Genomic DNA, 22,659 nt, shown 5'->3' with positions numbered 1-22,659 from the left:
ATGTCATATGGGATACGATAGAGGTATATTGAACTCAGATGACATAAAGAAACTGAGCAGGGAATAGGTACTTACTGTTCCCTGTGATATGAGAATTAGAGGGCAATAAATACAGGTTTAACACTGTTCTCTTTCACACTACACATGGCTAAATGTGGAACTTACTGCTAGGGAGCTCTACGGATTCTGAAAGTGAAAGTATGTTTGAAGGCAATCAGGTGAATTAATGGAAGAGAATTTTATCAGAGACTGTTAGGTGCAAGGAAGTAGGGGTACATTTCAGTTTAGATCTCTAATATACGTATTTCTGGAAGCTCAGAATTCAGATTACTGTATGCTTGCTTTATTCTTGCATGCTTTATTCTAGCCTTTCTCAGACAGGATATTAAGTCAAATGGGCATGCGGTATGACCCACAGTAAATGCCATTATGTTACATCTACCAAAGGTGTTGCTTTGACCACTCTAAAGCACATCTGATAGTAGTAGTAATGATGAATCAAACATGTCTCATGTTTTCTCCCTCTTCCCATAGATATGTTGCCTGGTTTCTGCCACTGCAAGACTGGTTATGCAGGAGAGAGCTGCAATAGATGTGCCCTGGGTTATATGGGATATCCTGAATGCCTGCCCTGCAAGTGCTCACTGGAAGGCAGTGCAAATGCTGACCCTTGCATAGGTCCCTGCATCTGCAAGGTATGGATGTCAGATTCTTCCGAGCCACAGGAAGATACAAATGATATTGAAAGCTATCATGTGATAGTGTTCCACTGTCCTCCCTAACTGTGTTAATATGTATATTACTCACTTCTCCTAGAACACTTGTTCTTGGTGCTGTAAAGTCTAACGTTGTCTTGTGTCATCTCAGTACTCACTTTAATTAACATAGGTGCCTAGGAGACTGCTGCTGTCATAAATGTCCTTAGAAATCAGTAATGAAAGGATACGTAAGAAGCCTATGAGTTATTTTCTTCAAACTCCCTCATCTACTCAGAATCTCTTTTTAAAGTATTGTGGGCTCTAAAACTAATGTGTAATGTGACTTCAAAAGGAAAATGTGGTGAACTGATGACTTTTAAAAACAAAAAAAAAGAGAAGTCTGCCTTTTAGGAGTTGTCATTAGGGATATAATTTGTTTTTCTTGGTAAGTTCCAAACTGAGAGCATTCTTTCCTGCCTTGAGATGGTTGTTTAGAAATCAGTAACATAGAAAAAAAAATAAATCATTCTTTTCTGTAGGATGAATGTCCTAATTTCTAGGAAGAAAATTTAAGAATTATTTTCTCTGTGTGCCTTCATGTACCTCCACCAAATTATATATTGATATGATATTGGAATAAAAGACTTTTAAAAGCACATGCATCCACCTCTTAATGAAATACCTAGTTACCAGAAATGCTTTAGAAATGATAGTGCCATGGTTTAGTGAGTGACCGTGAATATTCCCAAAGGACAACTTACAGTATTGTGGGTCAGTTTTTTTGTGATGTACTTGTGGGAGTTTCCTTCCAGCATTTAACTGACAAAATTAGTCACAAATGTGAATTTAAAAAGACTTACATTACATGCTTAAATACAAGAACATACAAAAAATACTTCAATCTATCAGCTCATGCTGCATACATACATAAAGCTCTGGTGTGACAGCTGAATAGCACTGAAATCTACTCAGAGAATTAACCTTATGCTCACTTTATATAACAGTCACATGCTCTCCGTCAGAAATAAAATCTATCCATATCACAGTTCAAATTCCTAAGCTATCAGATCTAGAAGATCAGAAAAGAGGTGCTTTTTCTATAACCTGACTTAAAAGGGAGCTTTAATGAAGGTGTTACATATATATAAAATTATATGTAATTATAAATAAATATAAAAATCTAAATATAAATAGAAAATAACTACTGCTTCATGATTCCTATTATTATGACATTATTTGTATAGTGCCAGACTGGCCGGTTAGCACAATCAGATCAAAATGAACAAACACGGAATAGAGATAATTGTTCCTATCCCACAGAGTTCTCACTGTATACGCCTTATGTCGCACACTTGTATACACCTTTCTGCTACCCTAATTCCTTTTTAAGTGCTTGTGGGAAAAAAATTATACCCTTTTCAGATAGCTGAGATACATACATACACATTTATTTTCACTAGCTATTTTCAAATTCAAATCAAAGCAGATTGTGGTCAAAGGGACACTGAAATCATCAGATTAGTTATGCTCCATATGAAGAATAAAGTAGGATGTCTGGTTAATAACAGGTCTTAGAAAAAAATGCTTCCTTTCTTTAAATCACATCTTTCAATTACATATGATGAGCTCTAAAATTACTAAAGCTAGTTTTCTTGTAATGGAAATTGACTGCTGAAAAGCAGTTCTAACTGTAAGCAGCAAACTGCAACAAAGTAAGCATGAGATTGTTATCTTTACCCCATTAACCAGAGTAAACTAAAGTACAGAAAGGTGAACAAGTATCAGTTTTTTTCCACTAATTATCTCAGAGAGCTTTCTGAAGGTATATTGTCAAAGTCTTATCTTTGCATAATTTAAAACTGAACACAGTATTCATAAATAAATGAGGCTATAGAAAGATTGCTTCATTGGCTGAAAGAATGGTCTGATCTCCTTTCCAACTTGGAGTTATTCACTGAATTTGCTGCCTACTGAACAGAATTGTACAGTTGTTACTCACTGATGACATACTTGTGATTGCAGAGTAGGGCAACTTTTCATTTAAACACATGGTTTTGCTTTGCAGCTGTCTTTTTTTATTACCCCCCTTCCCTCACCGCATACTCTAATAAGCACATCAGCAAGGTCTGAAACTTTTGTGACCATAATATCACACTTTTGTGACCAGTGTACATAATTCTGGTTTCTAGAATTGGGCATGAGAGCATTTATGTGCCTGTGAGTTCCCAAATGTTACCCACATTATTTTTCGTATAATGCAGGGGTAGATGGGTTATTTCAGCATATCTGTGGTAATAATATGCATTGATTAATCCTGAGATTGCTGGGAAAAATTAGAAATACCATTATTGAAATTAATGAGATCTTGAAGTTTAAAGTAATTGACTGATAGCCTTGAGTTGTATTAAAGAGATTTTTGATTTATTGAGCAGATTTTACATGATGTTGTTGAAGGCATGCATAAATACAGCACAGCAATAGAGACAGAAAAGATATTTTGCTACATGTCTTGTTACTGTATAATCAGTGGTGAAAACCTATTTACATTTTCGTTTGCTTCTTTACCTGCCCTTACCTCTCCCCCTTCACTGTCTCTGTTTTCTCTTGATCTGTGTGTGCTATCCTTTTTCCCCATGATTTTAGATGTTTTGCTCTGCTTTTTCGATCTTTGTTAGATCTTAACCAGGAGGCTACCAAATAGCTTTTGGTGAACACTACTTCAGAGCTGCATATTTCAAGCAATCATAGACTACACAGCATGGGCAGGATTTTTATAATGTGTTCATTCTCTGCTGATGTGCAGCCAGCAATTTGGTCCTGTGCACATACCATAAAACACTGTCTCCAGGATTAAAGAGACTGTATGTAACACTTTGGAAAGGGAAAGAATTTTCTGGGCTATCTTGAGGGAAAAATACTGAGTTACTAAGCCAGTACCATAGCATGACCCTTTTGCAACATGCTTTTTTAGAAAATCTACCTTTATCTTTGCATGTAAGACAAACTAATTTATTATGTAAGGTAGTAGGACTTAATGCACAGCCTAAGCTTTCTCTGAAAAGTGTAATTACCAAATGCTAAGTTTAGAATTCTTCGTGTATGTTCAGTTACTGGATTCCTCCAGGGGAAGAGTTTGCAGGCTTGGCTGTGTGACTGGTAAACACGTGTGGCCATGGAAAGACAAAATGCATCATTTTTACCACTTGGATTTAGTCTGAATTCAGCTATTAATGATAGGCCACTGGAAAACTTCAATACTGAATGATTACTGCAACTACTACTATGCACCTGTAGTTGACACCAATTGGTCATGCCAGATTTTATCAGCCACACCTACAAACTGTAGTTTTTGAAGCTGTAACATTGTGTCCCATACTTCATTCCTCTCTGAGACTTTTAAGTGTAAAGGAAATAGATTTTCCCTGAAATTAAGTATGTGCATTTGTGTAGAGGAAAAATTAAGACTCTTATAATGTCCAAATGCTGTGTCCTGTTATTTATACGCAGCCATGGTAACTTTTATTGTGTAGAGGATTTGCTCCTAATATTAAAAAATAAGAATAGTCTTTCCTATAAATGTCTTTGTAATCCTGAATGTGTACTCTCCTGCAAGGTATAAAGCTGGCGATCTCAAGTTCTAATCTATGACAACTGAAGTGATATTGTAATCTGCATTTCCAGGAACATGTTGAAGGAGAAAACTGTGATCGTTGCAAACCAGGTTTCTTCAACCTGCAACAAAATAATCCCAAAGGCTGTGAGGAGTGTTTCTGCTCTGGGAAAACAAACATCTGCACACACTCTCACCTCACCTATGGAAGTGTAAGAAAACTCACACCCTATCAGTACATGTCACTGAATTTGTGGTTTTGTGTGTTGTCACTGTCTATTGTCAGGGTGTTCATCTTATAAAATCATGCATGCACTTTTATGCCACATATATTTTTAATTTATCCAGATGAAAATGTTTATAACCTTTGTTTCTCTTAATTGTAAGAAAGTTCTGAAAAAGTGCAGTTAAATTAATGAAAAATGCAAAAGCTGTAAAAATGAAGCCATCTGCATAAACACAGTCCTGGATTGTGCTTACGTAATCAGTCCTGAGTTAAATGCAACATGTCTGTAGGGCAACTTTTTTTACAGGTTATTATTAAATTTCTAGACCTGAAATAATTAAGAATTTTTGAACATTAAATGTACAACACACACCTTATGTAAGAAAAAGGGTTGCCTTGCAGGAGGCATTTTGAGTGATTTTCTTTTGCATACTGCATTCCCAGGGAAGGATATCAGAGATAAACCTACTGGTTTTGTTTGTGTTGTAGAAAAAAAAATATCATTAACCTACAAATATACTTTAAATTAGTTCACAAAACTCAAGACACTGAATCCGCTGTAATTGGTGTATACTACGTATTCATGTCTGTACAGTGAGTTTGGAAAATGCGTTCCAGGTCTATTAGCTCCTGGTTTCAGCTGTATTGGTATGCTGGAATTCTGTGAGTAAAATCATATATGCCTAATGTGCTCATTTACATGCCAGCATCTGGAAAATCTTTCATCCCATGGCTGAACTGATTTATTGTTCTGCTTGTATCCAGGCGCCAGAAGCTTTGTATGAACAATGTGCTCTTCTCTGATGATTCATTTATGATGGGATTTCAGAAATACAAGTTCTGGTGCTTTCCAGCTTTGCTGTGGCTTTCTAAAATAAGTGTATTTGAATTTTTAAGTTGTAAAGTTTAGAACTAGAAGTTATTATAAATCATGCTGTCTACCTCAATCAGAAATTGTATATCCGTTTGTCAGCTCATCTTCTGTACCCTCTGTGACTGATATCATTTATTGAAACTTGTATAGTATTTGGAGATATTTTTATTCATATATTTGTACAACAGAATTTCTCCTTGTTCTGGACCATATGAGGCAGAAAAAGCAAATACTTGCAGTTACTTCAAACTCCTCAGAAGTTATAACTCCCAGACATGTACAACAGGAGAAATTTTTGTTTCTTTGTTGTTTCCTTTGTTCCTAAACCGCTATTAATCATACAATCAGTTTTTTAGAAACGGAGGAATGAGAGGCTCTAATATTGAAATGAGAGATGTCCTGGTGTCCTGGTTCTCACTGTGATGTGTTTTGTTTTGTCTTATTTTTCTGTCATTTTAGACAGAAGACATGAATGGCTGGTATCTGACTGACTTACCAGGTCTCATCCGAGTTACCCCCAAGCAAAAGAGATTTGATGGGCATCAGCAGTATAGCATTAGCAATGTGGCTGCTCGAAAAGTACTGCCACAGACTTATTATTGGAGTGCACCCAGTTCTTACTTGGGCAACAAAGTAAGTGCAGATGGTACTTGCCTAAATGCTAATTTGATTTCTTGTGAAAAGAAGTAAGGCTTTGAAGTGGGGTGAAACTGAGGGAAGATTAAATTGGATAGCTATTTGACCAGCAAAATTGCAAGCAGAAAGGAATTGTGCTTATGGAGCATCCTTGTGAGGCAAAATGTTAAGCAGAGAAAATTAACCAAGAGTCTTTGACCTTGAGTGTTCTTCAGGTTTCTCCTGTCAAGTATTGGAGAAATCTGTATAGTTCACAGCATTATTTTTTGAATGAATTAGCTGGTGTGTCATTCAGCTTGTCCTGTTCTCTACCCACCTTGTCCTCAGTTGTGAAAAACAGTTCCCTCGTTTGCTTTTCAGAGAATTGTGTGTCAGATGTTGTGGGGGTGTGTTACAAAACTTTAGTATTTGGCAAGAAACTTGTGTGTTGGAAGCTCCCTGCCCTAGAACTCAGAAAATTGCTGTTGTGAGCCCTGTGCCAGTTCTAATGCATGTATTTATCCAAGTCTGCATGTGTCCATGCATGTACACACATATTCATGCCCTGCAGGTTAACTCCAAATATTTGCTTTCTAAAATCTTAGATGCTTTAGTCATCTGACTGTTGGGCTTCTCACCATTAGACTTTCTGCTATCGTACAGGATACCTTCATGAAAGTCTTATTTTTTTTGAGACAGTAGAATCAAGGACCGAATGAGCTCTAAACATGAGGAAAGCTAAACAGCCTTCCATTTAGCATAACCCCATTTATGATAAAACTCATCAGAAATGCTAACGCTAATGCACTTGAGCACATTTTCCTCTGTAGTCTCTTCAAACTAGTCAACCTCCTATTTTTTTTCTTCCTGTTGGCTGAAAATCAACATGACAGAAGGTAAGTGATCATGTTGAAACTAAATAGCATCATTCCAAAGAACTGGTCATCCTGTTCATGGCCATAAATTGTCAGGCTCATTTAGTGGGCAAGGGAGAATTTCTTCTGTAATCTTCCATGTCTGTTGAACTTACCATGAGATACGAACTGATACTTTTCCAGGCAGAATTTCTTTCTCCTTCTATTCAGTGAGCAAAATTATGGTAAGAATGTGCAAAAATGATTTGAACATGGAAGATATTTTTTCAGTAAAGTTTGGAGGCCCTTTGTGGTTACTGTCAGATATCTCTGTATGAATGAAGCAATTTGCCTTAATAAGTGAACCATATAAATTTTTGATACTACAGTAATACTGAAAGCACTCACAAATTACCACAGTACATCTTAACTGTCATGTTGCGTTACGTAGACTATAGTCATAATGACATGCTTAGGCCATATGATTTATGCTATGGAAAGGGAAATAGAAATAGAATATTGAGAGTCCTTATTTGTAAACTCAATAAAACATTTCTCTAAATGGCTGAAAATTGATAAAACCAAATAGCTGAAACTACATAAAACCATCCTATCTTGAGAGTGATTGCTAGCTGTGTTACAGTAGAATAATTGGTATCTCAGAGCAGGCAAGCTTCTTTAACAATTCGTGTCTTAGGAATTGTAGAGAACAATTTAGGAATTTTATACCAAGATATACACTTCTATTGCAATTTATAAATCTCATGTCACAGAAAACTACCCTTCCTTTTTACTGTTAAAATTATTGCTCTTAAATTGAATAACAAAAAGTAGTAACCATCCTGCATTTCCTAGTTTTCAAATATAGCTCAAAAGGCTTATTTAAAATAATTCTTTTAATACAAAGTTGGCATGTTGTGCATATGCTTCCACAATGTTGATTGCAGTATGTGTGCCATCTACTTGTTTTACGTCCATCTCCAAATGTTCTTTTGGATGAGAAAAGCATAAATAGGATGCTTCTGAGTATGCAGCCTTCAGCTTTTTCTTTCTTGCCTAAATCTGGGTGGCACTAGCCTATGTGATATTCATCTCTGACTGTGTCCTTACAGACACATTATACCTAACAAGAGGCTATAGATGATCCAGGATTATTGTTTGTCACAGTGGGACAAGAACATGGGCAAATTACTTTAGCATGACCACCTCCTTATAGTGTTATAAATGTATATGCTGCTACCAAAACTTAAACTTTGTTGTACAAACTCAGAATTATTATTTTTTTTTTAAATCCAGATATTTCACCTGTTTGTCTATGTAATATGCGTTTGAAGTGGAAAATTGAACACTGTTTCTGATGCAGAATATGCTCGGAAGTAATCTGGAGGAAATTAATTTCTAGAAATTAATATCTAGCAGATAATTTGGAAGAACAGATTTAAAATGACTGTATTAAGATTTTAGTAGGTATTGTAAAACAGTTTATCTTCTTTGCTGCCTACCTTATCATAGCCTCCTGAACTAATGTTTGCAGCAATCATGAGGACTTGCGGTTTGTTAGAGTTTCTAATTACTGAAAAATTGTCTTATTCTGTCAACTCTGATTACATTTCAGGTGTTTGAAAGCCCCATTTGGTTTTCGTTAACAGTTTCTTAAATTGTTTTGGCAATGCATTTTTAAGTTTATTTTAAATTTGAGACCATGCTATAACGTTTTATAAACTTGTCTGAAAGTGTTATGAGTTACATTCTGGTAATGATTGATTACAGCACTGAAATGAAAGTATAAAATTAATTAAAAATTAGATACCAAACTCAGCAGGATGATGTGAAACTTACTTAAAGTTAGTGTGAGAGGGTTAGGTGTCCACAGTGTTACAGAAGCTGGAATTATGCATGTACTCTGCCTCTTTTCTTTCCTTTGACATCTCAGCAAAAAGCAATTTGATAATTTGTATTCCAAGTAGAAGGTATTAGCTAAAAGAAAGCATTATATAGAGCACATCTAAATCAAGCCTTTCTCCCCCATCACACACATACGTGAGGGGCAACTGAGGCCCTTGAGATTCCATGTAGAAACATCCGCCTTTGGTCACAGAAATTCTCTCTGCTGCTGCAATATTTTTGTTCCTTTCCCTGCTAAGGACCAGCTGTAACCATGAAGGCTGAGATACACCATGCATCTTTCAGATGGTTAGGGCACTGCCCTTGGTCAGCATTCACAAGTTAGTTCAGCATTTAGGTGGAGGCCATCATAGAATCCAGGTCTCTGAACGTTATTAAGTAAGTCTCAACACCCAGGAGTCATACAGAAAATAGATAATACATTTGCTCTAACCCCTCTGTGTGGGTTTTGAGCAAGTGTTAGTGCTGCCATTACTCAGACTGCAAACAACATGATAGAAGCCCTAAAACCGTTCGGCTCCAAAACACTCTGCGTACTGACAAATTTTACTCAGACTGAGAAGTTTCTTGCACCAGATATTTTACAGGAGTCATTTGAACTATTTATACAGCATGATCCCATTCAGTGTAAGTAAAGTTAATGTGATTTGGTCTTTCATGCAGGGTATGTTGAAAATTAAAGTAGAAGATGCCAGGATAAAAGGGTTTGTTATCTCTTCGAAACATTCTAGCACATGATGTTTGTCAACTCGGTAGACTTAAGTGGCCATATGGTGGATACATTGTTCTTTCTCTGATCTCTAGTAAAAACAGACAACAGCTGAAAGTTTTGTGCAGAGTCTGTGCATGTAGAAGAGGAAGTAAACTTGTCTGACTTAACACTGTCACTTCATTTATTTTGCCTGTTCTTTTATAATTAGCTGTGTAAACTGTTTGCTGCCTTACAGAAGTCAATATTTCTTTGACTCCAGAAATGAAGACACTGTAATGAGCTTGTAGTCAATATGTACAAACTTTAAAGATCTATCAAGTCTTTAAAAGTACTCTACTGTGGAAAGCTAAAGATTGGAACAGAGTGAGAGGTTTGTTTTGTGACATATTATCTATTGCAGACTGCCCAGAATACCTCATAGGATTAAATATTGAATTATAAAATAATCATAAGCTAGGTCCTTGTGGCTTTTATATTTATTTGCTTCCATTTGTTTTCATTTCTTAGGCAATTCTGATGCAAAAGGCAGAATAATGCAAAGCAAATTGCAGTCTACAGCTCCCAGGGGGAGGGAGGGAGTTGAAACCCAAAACATAAAGAAGCATAAATAATACAGTAATCAGCTGGAACAGAAATGCCATGAGCAACTGTCCTAAATTATTAATGCATCTAAATCCAAAAAGCTTCATCTAGTATTGTCACGTTTTCAGAACTCAAGACTTTCTTATTCATAGGATATGATAGAGTTAGATAGATCCACAATTCTCTTTCTTGCTTTTACTGGCTGTAATAGGCAAATTTAGGATGAGACAGACAGCAGGAATACAAGTGATGAACAAAAGGGAGAAAATCCAACTTAACACCTTTTGGTATAAATGGGTGAGATGAAAATTAAATTGTGTTTGGAAGCTACATTTTTATATCACCCGTTTGTTTTGAAATTCAATGGCCTCATAAAGAGCAGTGAGTGACCTAGCCTATGTAATTCCAACATTCAGGTGTGTCTTAAGTTTAGCCAGCAGACTGATTTTTTTGAGCATGTGTCTGTATTGCTTTTATTGTCAGGGAAGCTAAGTAGTGAAACTTAAGTAGGATTATGTGATCTCCCTTTCTGCACCTTTAGAAGACAAGTCTTTCTTCCACTTGATCATATGAACAGTTTAAGCCCTCGTATAGAAGATTTGGTTACCTAGTGCAGACGATTGTCCAAGTCTAAGCAGGCCACCATTAAGTAACATAATGGCAGTGCTTAAAGTAGATGTTGAGGCAGTGATGTTAGGTCCGGTACTTGATGATGAATTTGTCTTTTTTGTACCCTCTGCACAGAAATGAGTTCCAGCCGCAGATCTGAATGTGTAATGAATAACATCTCCAAGCTTGCAAAAGTGAATTAGGGGTGGAGTAGGGAATATGATCCTCAAGTATAAGGCATAGCATATAAAAAACAATTTTGTATGGACATTTATTGATTCTTAATGTTCTGTAAGTTTGAGTGGGATGAAATAGTGAAGTTATATGTACGTTATCCATATTTGTAAAAGAAACAGTAATAGGCATCTGCAGCACATAATATGCAAGAAATCTCCATTCAGAGTAATGCCCCTGAAGTTACTCAGAGTTGCTACAGCTATCACATTTTTTAATTAGTGTCAACAGCCAACACATGGCAGAAAATTAAAATGATTAATTTGAACCTAAAGAAATATATCTTCGTAAGGGCAGCTACTTCAGTATCTTTTGTCTTTAATGTTTGAATGGATTCGTCTGATAAAAAGCTGTTTTCGTTTATTGATATGCTTTTATTTTCTAACAAGTAAACCTTAAAACAATGTAAATAATATTTTTATTTTAAATTACACTCTAAATTACCTTGACTGTAATAAGTCACTATTGTAAGCAGACTCTGTCTAAAGTGTGAAGATGTCTTCAACCAAACGTGCTGTTTATTTTATTAGCACTTACTTCACTATTGCCCCTAAAAAATGATGTAATAGGCAAATTTAGGATGAGACAGACAGCAGGAATACAAGTGATGAACAAAATATTTTAAAGATCCGAACCACAGCTGACTGATCCTTCCTTTAAGTTTACTTAATTTGTATTACATGATTGGGTTTAGATTCCTTATCTTTCATAAAATCATGCAATGGTCAGGGTTGGAAATGACCTTAAGATCAGTTCCAACACACCTGTCATGGGCAGGGACACCTCACACTAGACCTTGTGGCCAAGACTCTGTCCAACCTGGCCTTAAACACTGACAGAGATGGAGCATTTACCACTGCTTTGGGCAGCCTGTTCCAGTGCCTCACCACCCTCACAGTAAAGAACTTAGATCTTTGCTGAAATATTCTCACAGTGTGGCACCATGAAATGAGACTGGGGAGAGGGCAGGTGATGTCTCTGCATTTTTTTCACAGCTGTGATTAGCCAAATTTTTCTTGATCCCCAGCACAAATTGAAAAAGTATCAGGACTGTCCTATTGGGAGTTCAGATACCCATGACTGTCAAGAACCACCAAGACATAAGTGAATTTTGCACACTTTGTTCCTCATTAAAGCTTTAAATAAAGTTTGGATAGCCTGCTGGGAGTTCAAGTTCAGCCATTATTGTGATTGCAAGGAAAACTAAGGATGACCAGTAGACTGTTGTGGCCTCTGTGCCTTGGAAATGAGTTGAAGCAGGGCTTAGAACCTGGCTAGCTGAGTCCACTGACTGCAGTATTTCATGTTTCCCATGATGCATTTAATTTCTTTGTGCTAAAATCATCTTATACTACCATAGAGAAAAGAGGAAATTTATTGTTGGTGAAATTATTTCATAAATCTCAAGTGTCCTTTGCTTTACCTGCCTACCCAAGTCTGCCTTGAAGGCAAAGGTTTTAATCAGTAGTGGCAGTTGAGAAATGGAGGAAAAACAAGCAAGAAATGGAGTAGTTTTGCAAAAGAAGGAATATGAATACTGGGGAGAGAATACTGAGGGGTGTTAAGAAATAATGAAGAAGAAAGCAAATTGGGTAATATGCTTGCCGGATTGAAAAAATTTACTCTTCTTATCTCTAATCCCAAATACTAAAATACTGAAGGATCCACAAAGCAGAAGAAAAAGGAAAGAAAAAATCATTGACTTGGAAAGAATTAATATATCTGGTGATTTGTACTGAGGGCTGATCAACATGCAAAGAAGCATTGTGATGGTGATTCCTAAGATAGAGATAGTTAAATTGAACAGTAGTTAATTAAGACTGCAGAGGAAAACTGTAGCTTATGAAAGGGAGGATACGTAGGGGTTTTGTTCCTCTTGTATGCTTTTGCATGGTAAGTACATCTTCAGCAAATAAGCATTTGCTTTGAAAATTGTATTTGGAGTTCCTTGTTGATCACAGGTTACCCGGAAGTAAAGGGTTTAATGGAGTTTTGCTCAATTTATGCACTTTTATTATTCAGACAGAATTTATAGTCCAGACATCTAGTTGATACTGGGTTACAGAGGAGTGTGATGAAGGAATATATGCCCATCACCAAAAAGGTATAAGTAAGAGCTACTGAAAGGTCATTTGCGAAATGTGAGAGTCCCAAGGAGGTAATGCTCGGTTTCTAGATTTCCCTTTATGAGTAATTGACTTGCTGTTTCTCTTTGATTTACCTGCTCCCCGACCCCCCCCCCCCCCCCCCCCCCCCCCCCCCCCGCAATTTACTCTAAATTTAAATTAATTATAACAACTTGAAGTAGAACGAAATAGAAATTTTTTAGTTTATAACTCATTAGTAAAACTGCATGATGCCTTTGGGCTTTAGTTTTGTAATTTTGTGGTGTTCAGCCTTAGCTTTCTGTATCAGAAAGGCAGTATGCAGATGGGCAAAATAATGAGAATTTCAGAATGGGACATGGGAACCAGCTTTTTCTGCAAACTATTTGTAGTACTTTCAATCTGTGCTATGTTGTTTTTGAAGTCTATCATGCTTAGTAGCACCTGACAATCTCAGCTTGTCTACAAGATGGATAAATTCCATTATTTCCATTTTGCATATAGGAAATAGCATTACTTTTCTTCTCATCTGTCTTCAGAACCTAAGTTTTGGTGCCTAAACTTTATGGACTAACTTTACGTTGTGTCATCAAAAATTTTTGAGACTAAACCAGTGTAGCACAGATGCCCGATCCAAGTGCTAGTCACCGGTGTACAGATGCAATGAAGAGGTATATGCGTGTGAATTTGTGTGACACATATTTTTGTGACATTGTATAGGTGTCATGTTAATTTTTAATCAGTTCATAGATCTGAGATGCCTAATCAAACTGACTTTATTAATGGCATTTTACATCAGTTATCATTAACAAAAAGGTTGAATATTTGTAAAACAAAATATTGGCAGGAGTCACTCATTTTTAACACAAAAACACCATTATTAACTATAATATAGAGGAAAGGAGAGCAGTCTGTTGGTGAAAGACCTGACACTCAAAGTGTATACAAAAAGCTGCTTTTATGTTGTGTTATGTTACGTTGTTTTTTAAAATTTTATTTTATTTTGGTGTTCACTAATGGAGGGAAGTAACCAGTTTCACAGCTAAGCATAATAAAAATTGAGTAATTTTGTAAATTCTGTATATTCTTGACTTTTTCATAAGTCATTGGTAAGTGGTACGGCAATTATGGTGTGAGTGCCTTGCAAACTGTAATTTTGAGGGGGTGTTATTCCATACTTACTAAATTTCCAGTCAGTCATCCAGAAAGTAAATACAAAAAATTATCACTTTTGTGTATTTTAGTTTAATAAGAAAACGACAAATAAAGGCAGTCCATCAGATAGTCTGATATGGATGTAATATTTTAACATCTACATTGGGCGTGGCTGGGCTGGATTTAACCATCATATTGGTGTGTATGGTGCTGTGTGTTGTATTTGTTTCTAAACCTGTGTTGGTACGCCAGTATTTTGTCCCTTGCTGAACAGAGCTTGCACAGTGCCAAGGCTTTCTCTCTAACCCTTCCCCCTGATCTGTAACTCTTTTCACTTTCCTTCTATTTCTTCCCCATCCTGTGGGAGAAAAGAGTGTGTGAAAGGTGGGTGTTTGGCTGCTGGCCAAGGTCAACCCATCACACCACCATTGAAAGTGATGGTAGAAATAGAAACTTGAAGCCTTTGACAATGCAGCAGTTGCAAAGGAAGTTTTTAGTATGGCTGCAATATACTGACAAATAATCGAACAATTAAATGGTAACTAGAAATGACAAGAAAGTAGCACAATAGAGATCAGAAGCTTGAATTACTGCTTTAGTTCTAACATGTCTTTTCATAGAGTCATTATTCTAAATATTTTAATATTGTGGGTCATTGCTTTGGTTTAACATCTGAACAGCATATGAAGTATCCTTTAAATCCCATAGGTCCTGTGTTGCATATTCACTATTCCTTCTGTCTCATCTACCTTATCATTATCTGTTTGCTAAAGATTTCTGAATGGACCCATACTGCTTCATTAAATCTCTAGAGGGCAAAATGAGCTCCATTACTTTACATTCCTATTAAGTTTACAGACTGGAAGATGATCTTTAGCAGGAAAGAATGATGAGGAAAAGGCTATTTTCCAGAGAGATCCTCTAGCTAACTACAGCTAATTTCTTTAGAAAGCAAACTTCAGTGGAAATTTTAAATATTCAGTAGATTTCTAGAAGGGTTACCCTAACTACAGAATTTATTTGCCTTTGCCTTCCCAGACCTGAGACAAAGGGGTTAAGACCAGACGCTTGGCATATTGAAGGGCTATTAATGTGCTAGAACCCCAGTCTGAATTGTGATGAATTATTAAACAAGTGGTTTGTTGGGTAATTGAATATTACCTGCAAAGCACTGCTTGTCTCCTTGAGGCACATCCTGAGCTAAGTGAATTGAGCCAATTAGACTGACTGTCTCTTCAATGAGTTGTGACCCATCAATGGTAATAGCTTATTGTGATGATAAATGAACCCATCTCTCAAACTGAAGTCTGAGTGCACACTTCAGCAGTTTCCCTGAATCATAGGGCCATTACCTATCAACTTCAGATTGACAACAATGAGAGCAGATAGCATGCATGAGTAGACACAGATGATTGTTTTACCCAAATGAATATATTTGCACTTAATTTTGGTGATGTTGTTTTGTGGTGTTGTTTGCTCCTTTTTTTTTTTTTAAATAGGTCGGCCTGAACGTTGTTCCATATTTAGCTAGAAGTACCTAATATTTCTCACAATATGTGCAGTACCACCCCTCTCTCCTGAGATGGCTGAATGAACTTCTGATTGGCATTTTGCAGGCCTTTTCAGTCCCAAAGGCACTCTGTGTTATGATACAGGTGAATCCTTTTTTTTTAATTAAAGAGTTTATTTTATTTGTTTGGCTCTCTTAGCCCTGTCAGCTTACTTTCCAGAGGTAATTTCCTCAGAAAAATAAGCAAGATTGAGGAACTCTGATTACCGATATTTTTTATTATTTGATTACAAGCTTTTGAAATATCATGAAACACTTAGACACTTCTAGACCAGTTCCTTGATTAGTTAAATTCTTCCTGGAGGCAGGAAAATTTTTTCACAGTGAAGGCAGTGGTTTTACCAACTTTCTGTGTCAGTTTTCTTCTGGGCTTTTTTGGTTGTTGTGTCCCCCACAAGGATTTCAAGTGTATTTTATTAATTAAAAGTGCCAGAGATACAGTCCTTCAGTTTACTGCCCTGAAAGAAGATCTGATTGTTACTTAATTTTTAAAATAAAATTGCATAAGATAAATGTCTTTATATATTCCTAAACCAGATCTCAGTTATCCATAAGATAGCTGCATTCTTCTCTGAAAGTGTGGCTTGGAGTGAGTACTCCTTAAATGAAAGGCTTTAAGCCATGCAACGAGCCAGTCAACCCAGCAATCCTCTCTATACCCATGCTTCTCTTATACTTCATACCAGAAAGTATCCTGCAACATGCCCTGGTGAGCCATGCCTCACTGCAGTCCACACTTTACTGTGCAGTCAGTAAGATAAAGCTTATATGGTTCTATGCTTACTTTGCTGTGAACTGGGTAGCATGCTTCCAGCAATATTAATGGATATAAATACAGTGAAGAGTAATCCATCTTTTTTTTCTCAATATTCTATCGTCCATGCTCCAGAAAACCAGAGCACAGTATTTCATTTCCTTTGAAGTTTTTCGGAAGCTCAAGTGATCAAAGTATGTCGTATTATAGAGGAACTTTTTCTTCTTACATATTTTAAATTAAATGCAACGATGCAGAGCTATACATACTTCTAATCATTTTAAATGTTTGCTAAGTAAAAAAAAAAAAAAAAAAAAAAAAAGGCAAAACCAACAGAATAAGATAAAGAAAAGCCAAAAAAAAAAAAACAAACCCAAGCAAACAGAAAAGTAAAAAAAAGTAAATTAAACCCAAAGCAAATAGATATGTATTCTGTTGTCATTAGCTGTGGAAACAAGATTTCCTAGCTTAATAAACCTAGGCAGTTTAAACTAATAAAACTGGTGGACTGAAACTGCATTTTTTAACCTACCAAGATTTGTAAAACCAAATGCCTTTAAAGCTAACCAAATAAATAGATACATTGTTTGGTCAGCTGTGTCTTATTACTTAAATGTTGTGAGCTAATTCTGTTTAATCTGCTGTGATGAAAAGTCCTTCTGAGAAAGAACTTCTTACAGTTTTGTTGCTGAGATTCATCTTATGAGATGTGCAGTCCTGTAAATTATTCCTCTCTTTCATAAGTGATGTATTAGGGTTAGATGCACAAAAACCTGGTTTTGTCACTGTCCTGTGTCTTTTGCTTTATATCAAATATATACTACATATATGTTTGAATATAAATAGCTTTATTGTCTCATCTGTTGAACAAAAATATTAATGTATGACACAGGATGCAAGAGAATAAAACTAGCTACATGAGATTAAAAAACCTTAGAACCTTAATATAGAAACAATTAAGACAATATTTCTTAAACAAACCTCAAGCTTTTATATTAAACCTACCTGATAATTCCCATTAAAATACAGGTTTGGCTTTTTCTACCAACATTTTTCAAAATTTCCTTATAGAATAATTGTAGTGAGATACTTTGCATCAGATTTTGGACAATGTCTGAGCCTGTCTGGCATTACTGGAAATTTTGTGAGCTATGTGTTTCTTTGCAGACCTGTCACTCCTGTTTCCTTCTTTCATTACTGAAAAGGTCCTAGCAATAGTAGAAAAGTTTTAACATTTGAGAACAAATACAGCACTTGAAAATCTTTTATTCCCACCATGAATATGATAAAGTAGGTGTCCATATCAGTAAATCACCAGACTCATTACCAGGTCTTACCAGAGCTCCATGAAACAAAGCATCCCTCTGCCTTCAATATTCAAGGAGGTAAATAGTAGCTGAAAGATTTGGGAGAGTCAGAAGAGTTCACCAACTAAATCTTAGAGTATCTTCTGTCCTTGCACTGAGTCTCAGTTTCAAATTAAGTAGAAGTTCATTCACTGCAAACTCTGAGACCTGTATTAAAGTTTGACAAAACACAGCTGTGAATACAGTTTACAGAGTTGCAAACCTAATGTTTTTTTCTGAAAATTACAGACAAAAGTAACATTAAATAAGAGAAATACTTCAAAATTTGTAATGCAGTTTTTTTGGGAAAAAAATAATTGCTGAAGTTCACATGCTTTACTTAAAATAATGAAAGCAGCAGCTTTCCCCTTCAGTTACATTTGTTTATAAATACTCTTACTGACTGTAGTGTACTTTCAGTCTACTGTCTATATACTTGGCTCATAGCCATTGAAAGAATTACTCTAGGCAGTTTCTCTGTCTGATTTCTTTCCAGTATCATGGCGTGTTTTCTATGCTTGCTTTTGAGAAGATAATTCTCAGCTATCATCTATAGATGCATTGTACAGAGTATTAACTTTGTTCTGATTACATACTGTATGTTCAAAAAAAGAAAGTGCTTTTGCTTCCCTCTCAAGATTTTTACATGATAGTGCTTTCAATTTGTCTTTCAGTATTTTGGATGGCTAAATGCTGCATCTTCTGTTTAGAAAATGGTTGTTCTATAGATCTATGAAATGTTTTACAACAAGCAAATCTCTTTTTTTTTCTCCATGTATGCAGCTAAAGTAAAAATGTATCATAAATCTATAAAAAAGTATTTTTCTGCTTTCTTCCAAAGTTTCTCAGTGTTTTTAGTGTTTTGATATGTAGGTTTCCTTTATGTATTTTGCATTTTTTATTATTAATTACCAATTAGAATGTGAAAATTTTGTTTCAGTTTCTGCATAAAATATTGCAGAACTTATAACTATATTCTGCATAAGCAGAAGACTGTCTATTTCAAATACAGGAATTTTGTCCCATTTCAATATAAGCAGGGTTTTTCGAGCTGAAGATAGTAAGTTATTTACTTAGGGATATTATGAAATTTTTCTTACGTTTAGAGAGAGGGCATTAGTCTAAACAGATTTTGATCTGCACTACTAAAGTCCTTCTGACATTTTTTATGCACACATTTATATTACAGCACAGTTTCATATTCAGATACTAAAATCTTCAGAGAGCTGAAAGGCCATCTATTGGATTCTGTGTTTAGGTACCTGAGATTGTTCTGTGGTGCTCAGAGGTGTAGAGGAAAACCACAGCAGAAATAAGTGCAAAGTGTTTATAGTCAACCAAGACTTTGAAAATGGTGTTTCAGAGTTTCTGACCTGTTAAAGTGTGCTGTTTTCTCGCATAGGAAGCCCAGTTTTCATAAATACTGCAGTGTGTATTGCCACTTCTGCAGCATCCATAAACTATGGAAAACACTGGTTATTTGCTGAAATGTGTTCTCTTTTCCTGAAGAATATGGTGAATTTAAGCTTCTATTGCAAAGCAGGATTTATTTTGCTCTAGGTAGATAGTGACTACTGCTTTAAAATAAGTGGATGTTAATTGATGCTTGAATACATCTGATGTTATATTGGATAACATAGATGCAAATCCACGTTATTAATGAAAAGATCCATCATAATGAATATATTACCATCTATTCTGAATTATGATGGCATCCTTATGGAAGGATAAATGACATCCATTGTAAAACCTAATGGATATCATTATGGTCAGTGTTAAAATAATGACTACCAAATGAATACGTAAGAGGAGGGACACTAAAACTAAATTTTATTCATTAGCTGTGTTGCTAAAAGTGTGTAAACAGTATCATAGATTTATGTACACAGTTAACTGTACATGTGCTTTGGGCAATTTAGGACCATAAGGAAAATTTAAACATTGCAGCAAAAAGTTCTTAATCATTTCATTAGAAGTACATGTATATGTTTAATGTAAAATATTGAAAGTACAAAGAAAAACAGTTTGGATACTGCCCAAAAGGCCATAAATTTCTATATTTTTTTTTTTTTTTTTTTTTTTTTTTTTTTTTTTTTTTTTTTTTTTTTTTTTTGGGGGGGGGGGGTATGCAAATAAACTTAAATAGAAATCCCAACAATATCACAGTGGCAATTAGAAAAACATTTTGTAATTTGTGTGTTTTATTATCCTGTGTGAACAAAAGCATGAATAGCTAGTAACTTCAGAGGCCCTAATAATTATATCTGCGTGGGACAGTGTTCAGCATTCCATCAAAAGCAACAATCAAAGCACCCTGAAAGATATCTCCAATTATGAGTATATAGTATTTTCACTGAACTCCTCAAACTTTACTGTGAGAGGTAAGGCACTTGAACAGGCTGCCCAAGGCAGTTGTGAATACTCCATCCTGGCAGTGTTCAAAGCCAGGTTGCAGGGGCCTTGAGCAAACTGATCTAGGTGTCCCTGCCCATGGTAGGGGGGTTGGAACTAGATGATCTTAAGGTCCTTTCCAACCCTAACCATTCTATGATTCTATAACTTCCCAAGGTTCTTAACAGCTGTCTGTAGGTCTTGCCATTGTAAGCTCCCTGAGGTCTTCTAATAAGTTCTATTAACTATTTAATTTTTTTATTTATTCCCTGTTAAGTTTTATATCAACTCTCCACAGGAAATTCAAACTGTCACAAGCTTTACAGACAATTATAATTGTCTCTAAAGTTGTCTCTAAAAATTGTCTCTTAAAAAGTATAACATGGTCCCACTGAGTTCTGGGGCTTTTTTTAGAGAGGAGAAAATGAAAAAGTGGAATTCATAAGGGTTTTAGTATGAGGTGTCCCTGCCCGTGGCAGGGGGGTTGGAACTAAATGATCTTATGTCCTTTCCAACCCTGTTCTATGATTCTATGATTCTACTTCAAAGTTTCTCCTCCTTCCCAACACATGAGTTGCATTTGGAGATGGAAGCTGTGAAAACAATCAGACCTGAGAGATTCTCATGCTGTAGAGACCGAGGATTAGGTACTGCTCCAAGAGTCAATTTGCTTAATAACTTCTTATGTCTGAAGTTACATTATCTACTTTTCTGTCTTTTATAGAATCCAGCTAAGTTAGATCAATATCCTGAGGAAATGTGGCTTTCTATTTTAGGATGACATTTTCCTCCTTGGCAGGATATTATCTCCATACAACATGTGTACAATATGGTACTAATTTATGTCTATGATAGTCTGGAAAAAGTTGCCTTGCATGGTGTATTACTTCAGCTTGCAACTATTACTTCAGACATTTTTAAATGCTCTTAAAATATCATGTACTTATTTTACTGTAAAATGATACTGTATTGAGCAGAGTCTGGAGTTGTAACTGTATCGAAATGGAGGCCTAATAAATTAATAATTTTTGTCATTAACTTCTCATTCCAGTAGGCTGAAACTGGGGTAATAAAATGGCACTTGGGCCCAAAAATCAGTGCACAAACTTCTGTGTTTAACCATTAGATGGTACTTGGATGGAGTGAGTTTTAAATATACAGATTGTCTTTTCAAAACTGAAACCAAGAGTTTACAAAGTAGTTTTTGAGCTATGTTGTCAGAAGTGTTGTTCATATTGGTACCTTAAAGTCAAATATGTAATAATAAATTAAGAATTTCCAGGACTTGTTCTCTAGTTTTGAGGCCACTGGTATGGCCATACTGTTGAAACACTATTTTATTGAATTAACAGCAACTATTTGTAACAGTATAGTGTAAATAATAAAATAATTATATAACTTTACAATATCTAAATTTCTCATCCTCCAAAATAGAATTGCCCAATCTATACTCTAATTTGAGAATGGCTCCTCGCCCATACTGACTCCCAGACTGATCCCGGAAGAATTTAGGAGAGGCTCCTAGCGACTCCTTTAGTTACTATTTTTTCTTCCATCAGTGCTAATATTCTGAACCTCTTTGCATAACTACATACATCTAGTTGAGTGTAGAAAAACTTCAAACCACATTAATTGTTTGGTAAGATGAAAATCACTAGAGAAAACAGTTTTAAGCAGTTTAAACAGTTGTGATTTGCTGGCTAACCGTGTAGTTTATCAAATGAGCTTCCTAAATGGGAAATGCAGAAACCTTGCCAAATAATTAGTTCTATTCTAGTGTGTTAAGTTCACAAGCCAATCTTGATGGCTCCCTATGTAACTAGAGGAGACAAATTCCCCCAAAGGGCAATTCATAGCACTAACTCTACATGAATTTAGGGATATGCACTTCTGACAGGAGAGAGACTAGGAATATCATGTCTAAAACTAAATGAGGCATCTAATATTAACTGGGGTTAGGGTTCCTGCAGTTCCCACTTAAACTTGAAAGTATCCTGTTTTGAAAGAATATTTTAAAATGCTTAGAAAAAGGTAAATAAAAGGGACCAAACCTCTGTCTCATTCATGAAAAGTAGCTTAGTTTGTAATCTCTGTTTAAAATTTCTTTTACAGTCTGCACTGGACACTTTGCCTATAAAGTAAGCTTAAATATAGGAAGTCTCATTGTGCCATTGTTATTAGATTGGTGATAGAATCCTGTACAAACAAGCCAGATATCCTGTGTAATAAGACCCAGATGTCCCAATCACTTAAAACATTTCACAAAAATAATCACTTGTCATTTTTCTCAGTTTACACATGAAACTAAGATACAGCATCCTGTGTGCAACAGGCTGTAAGGAAACTACAGTCCATATAATTTATAAATAATGGCTTACACTACAGAAATATTTATATGCGCATTACTGAAATGATTATG

General features: G+C 35.7%; 1 protein-coding gene across 6 annotated transcripts in view; it reads left to right on the top strand.

The window, feature by feature from the left end:
* LAMA2 (laminin subunit alpha 2) overlaps window positions 1–22,659 on the top strand; it is a 368,416-nt gene that overhangs the window by 158,324 nt on the left and 187,433 nt on the right. For all 6 annotated transcript variants that reach the window (XM_057408938.1, XM_057408930.1, XM_057408924.1 and 3 more), the window contains exons 10-12: window positions 535–695; window positions 4,380–4,520; window positions 5,868–6,041. In XM_057408938.1, coding sequence (XP_057264921.1) covers window positions 535–695; window positions 4,380–4,520; window positions 5,868–6,041 — 476 coding nt within the window. The remainder of the gene's footprint in view (window positions 1–534; window positions 696–4,379; window positions 4,521–5,867; window positions 6,042–22,659) is intronic.

The sequence above is a fragment of the Pezoporus wallicus genome, unplaced genomic scaffold (assembly GCF_028554395.1).
Source record: "Pezoporus wallicus isolate ANWC-B61680 ecotype Strahan unplaced genomic scaffold, APGP_CSIRO_Pwel_v1 contig_3817, whole genome shotgun sequence".
Taxonomy (NCBI): Eukaryota; Metazoa; Chordata; class Aves; order Psittaciformes; family Psittacidae; genus Pezoporus; species Pezoporus wallicus.
Note: the sequence above shows the minus strand (reverse complement) of the source record. Positions and strands in the feature narration are given on the sequence as shown.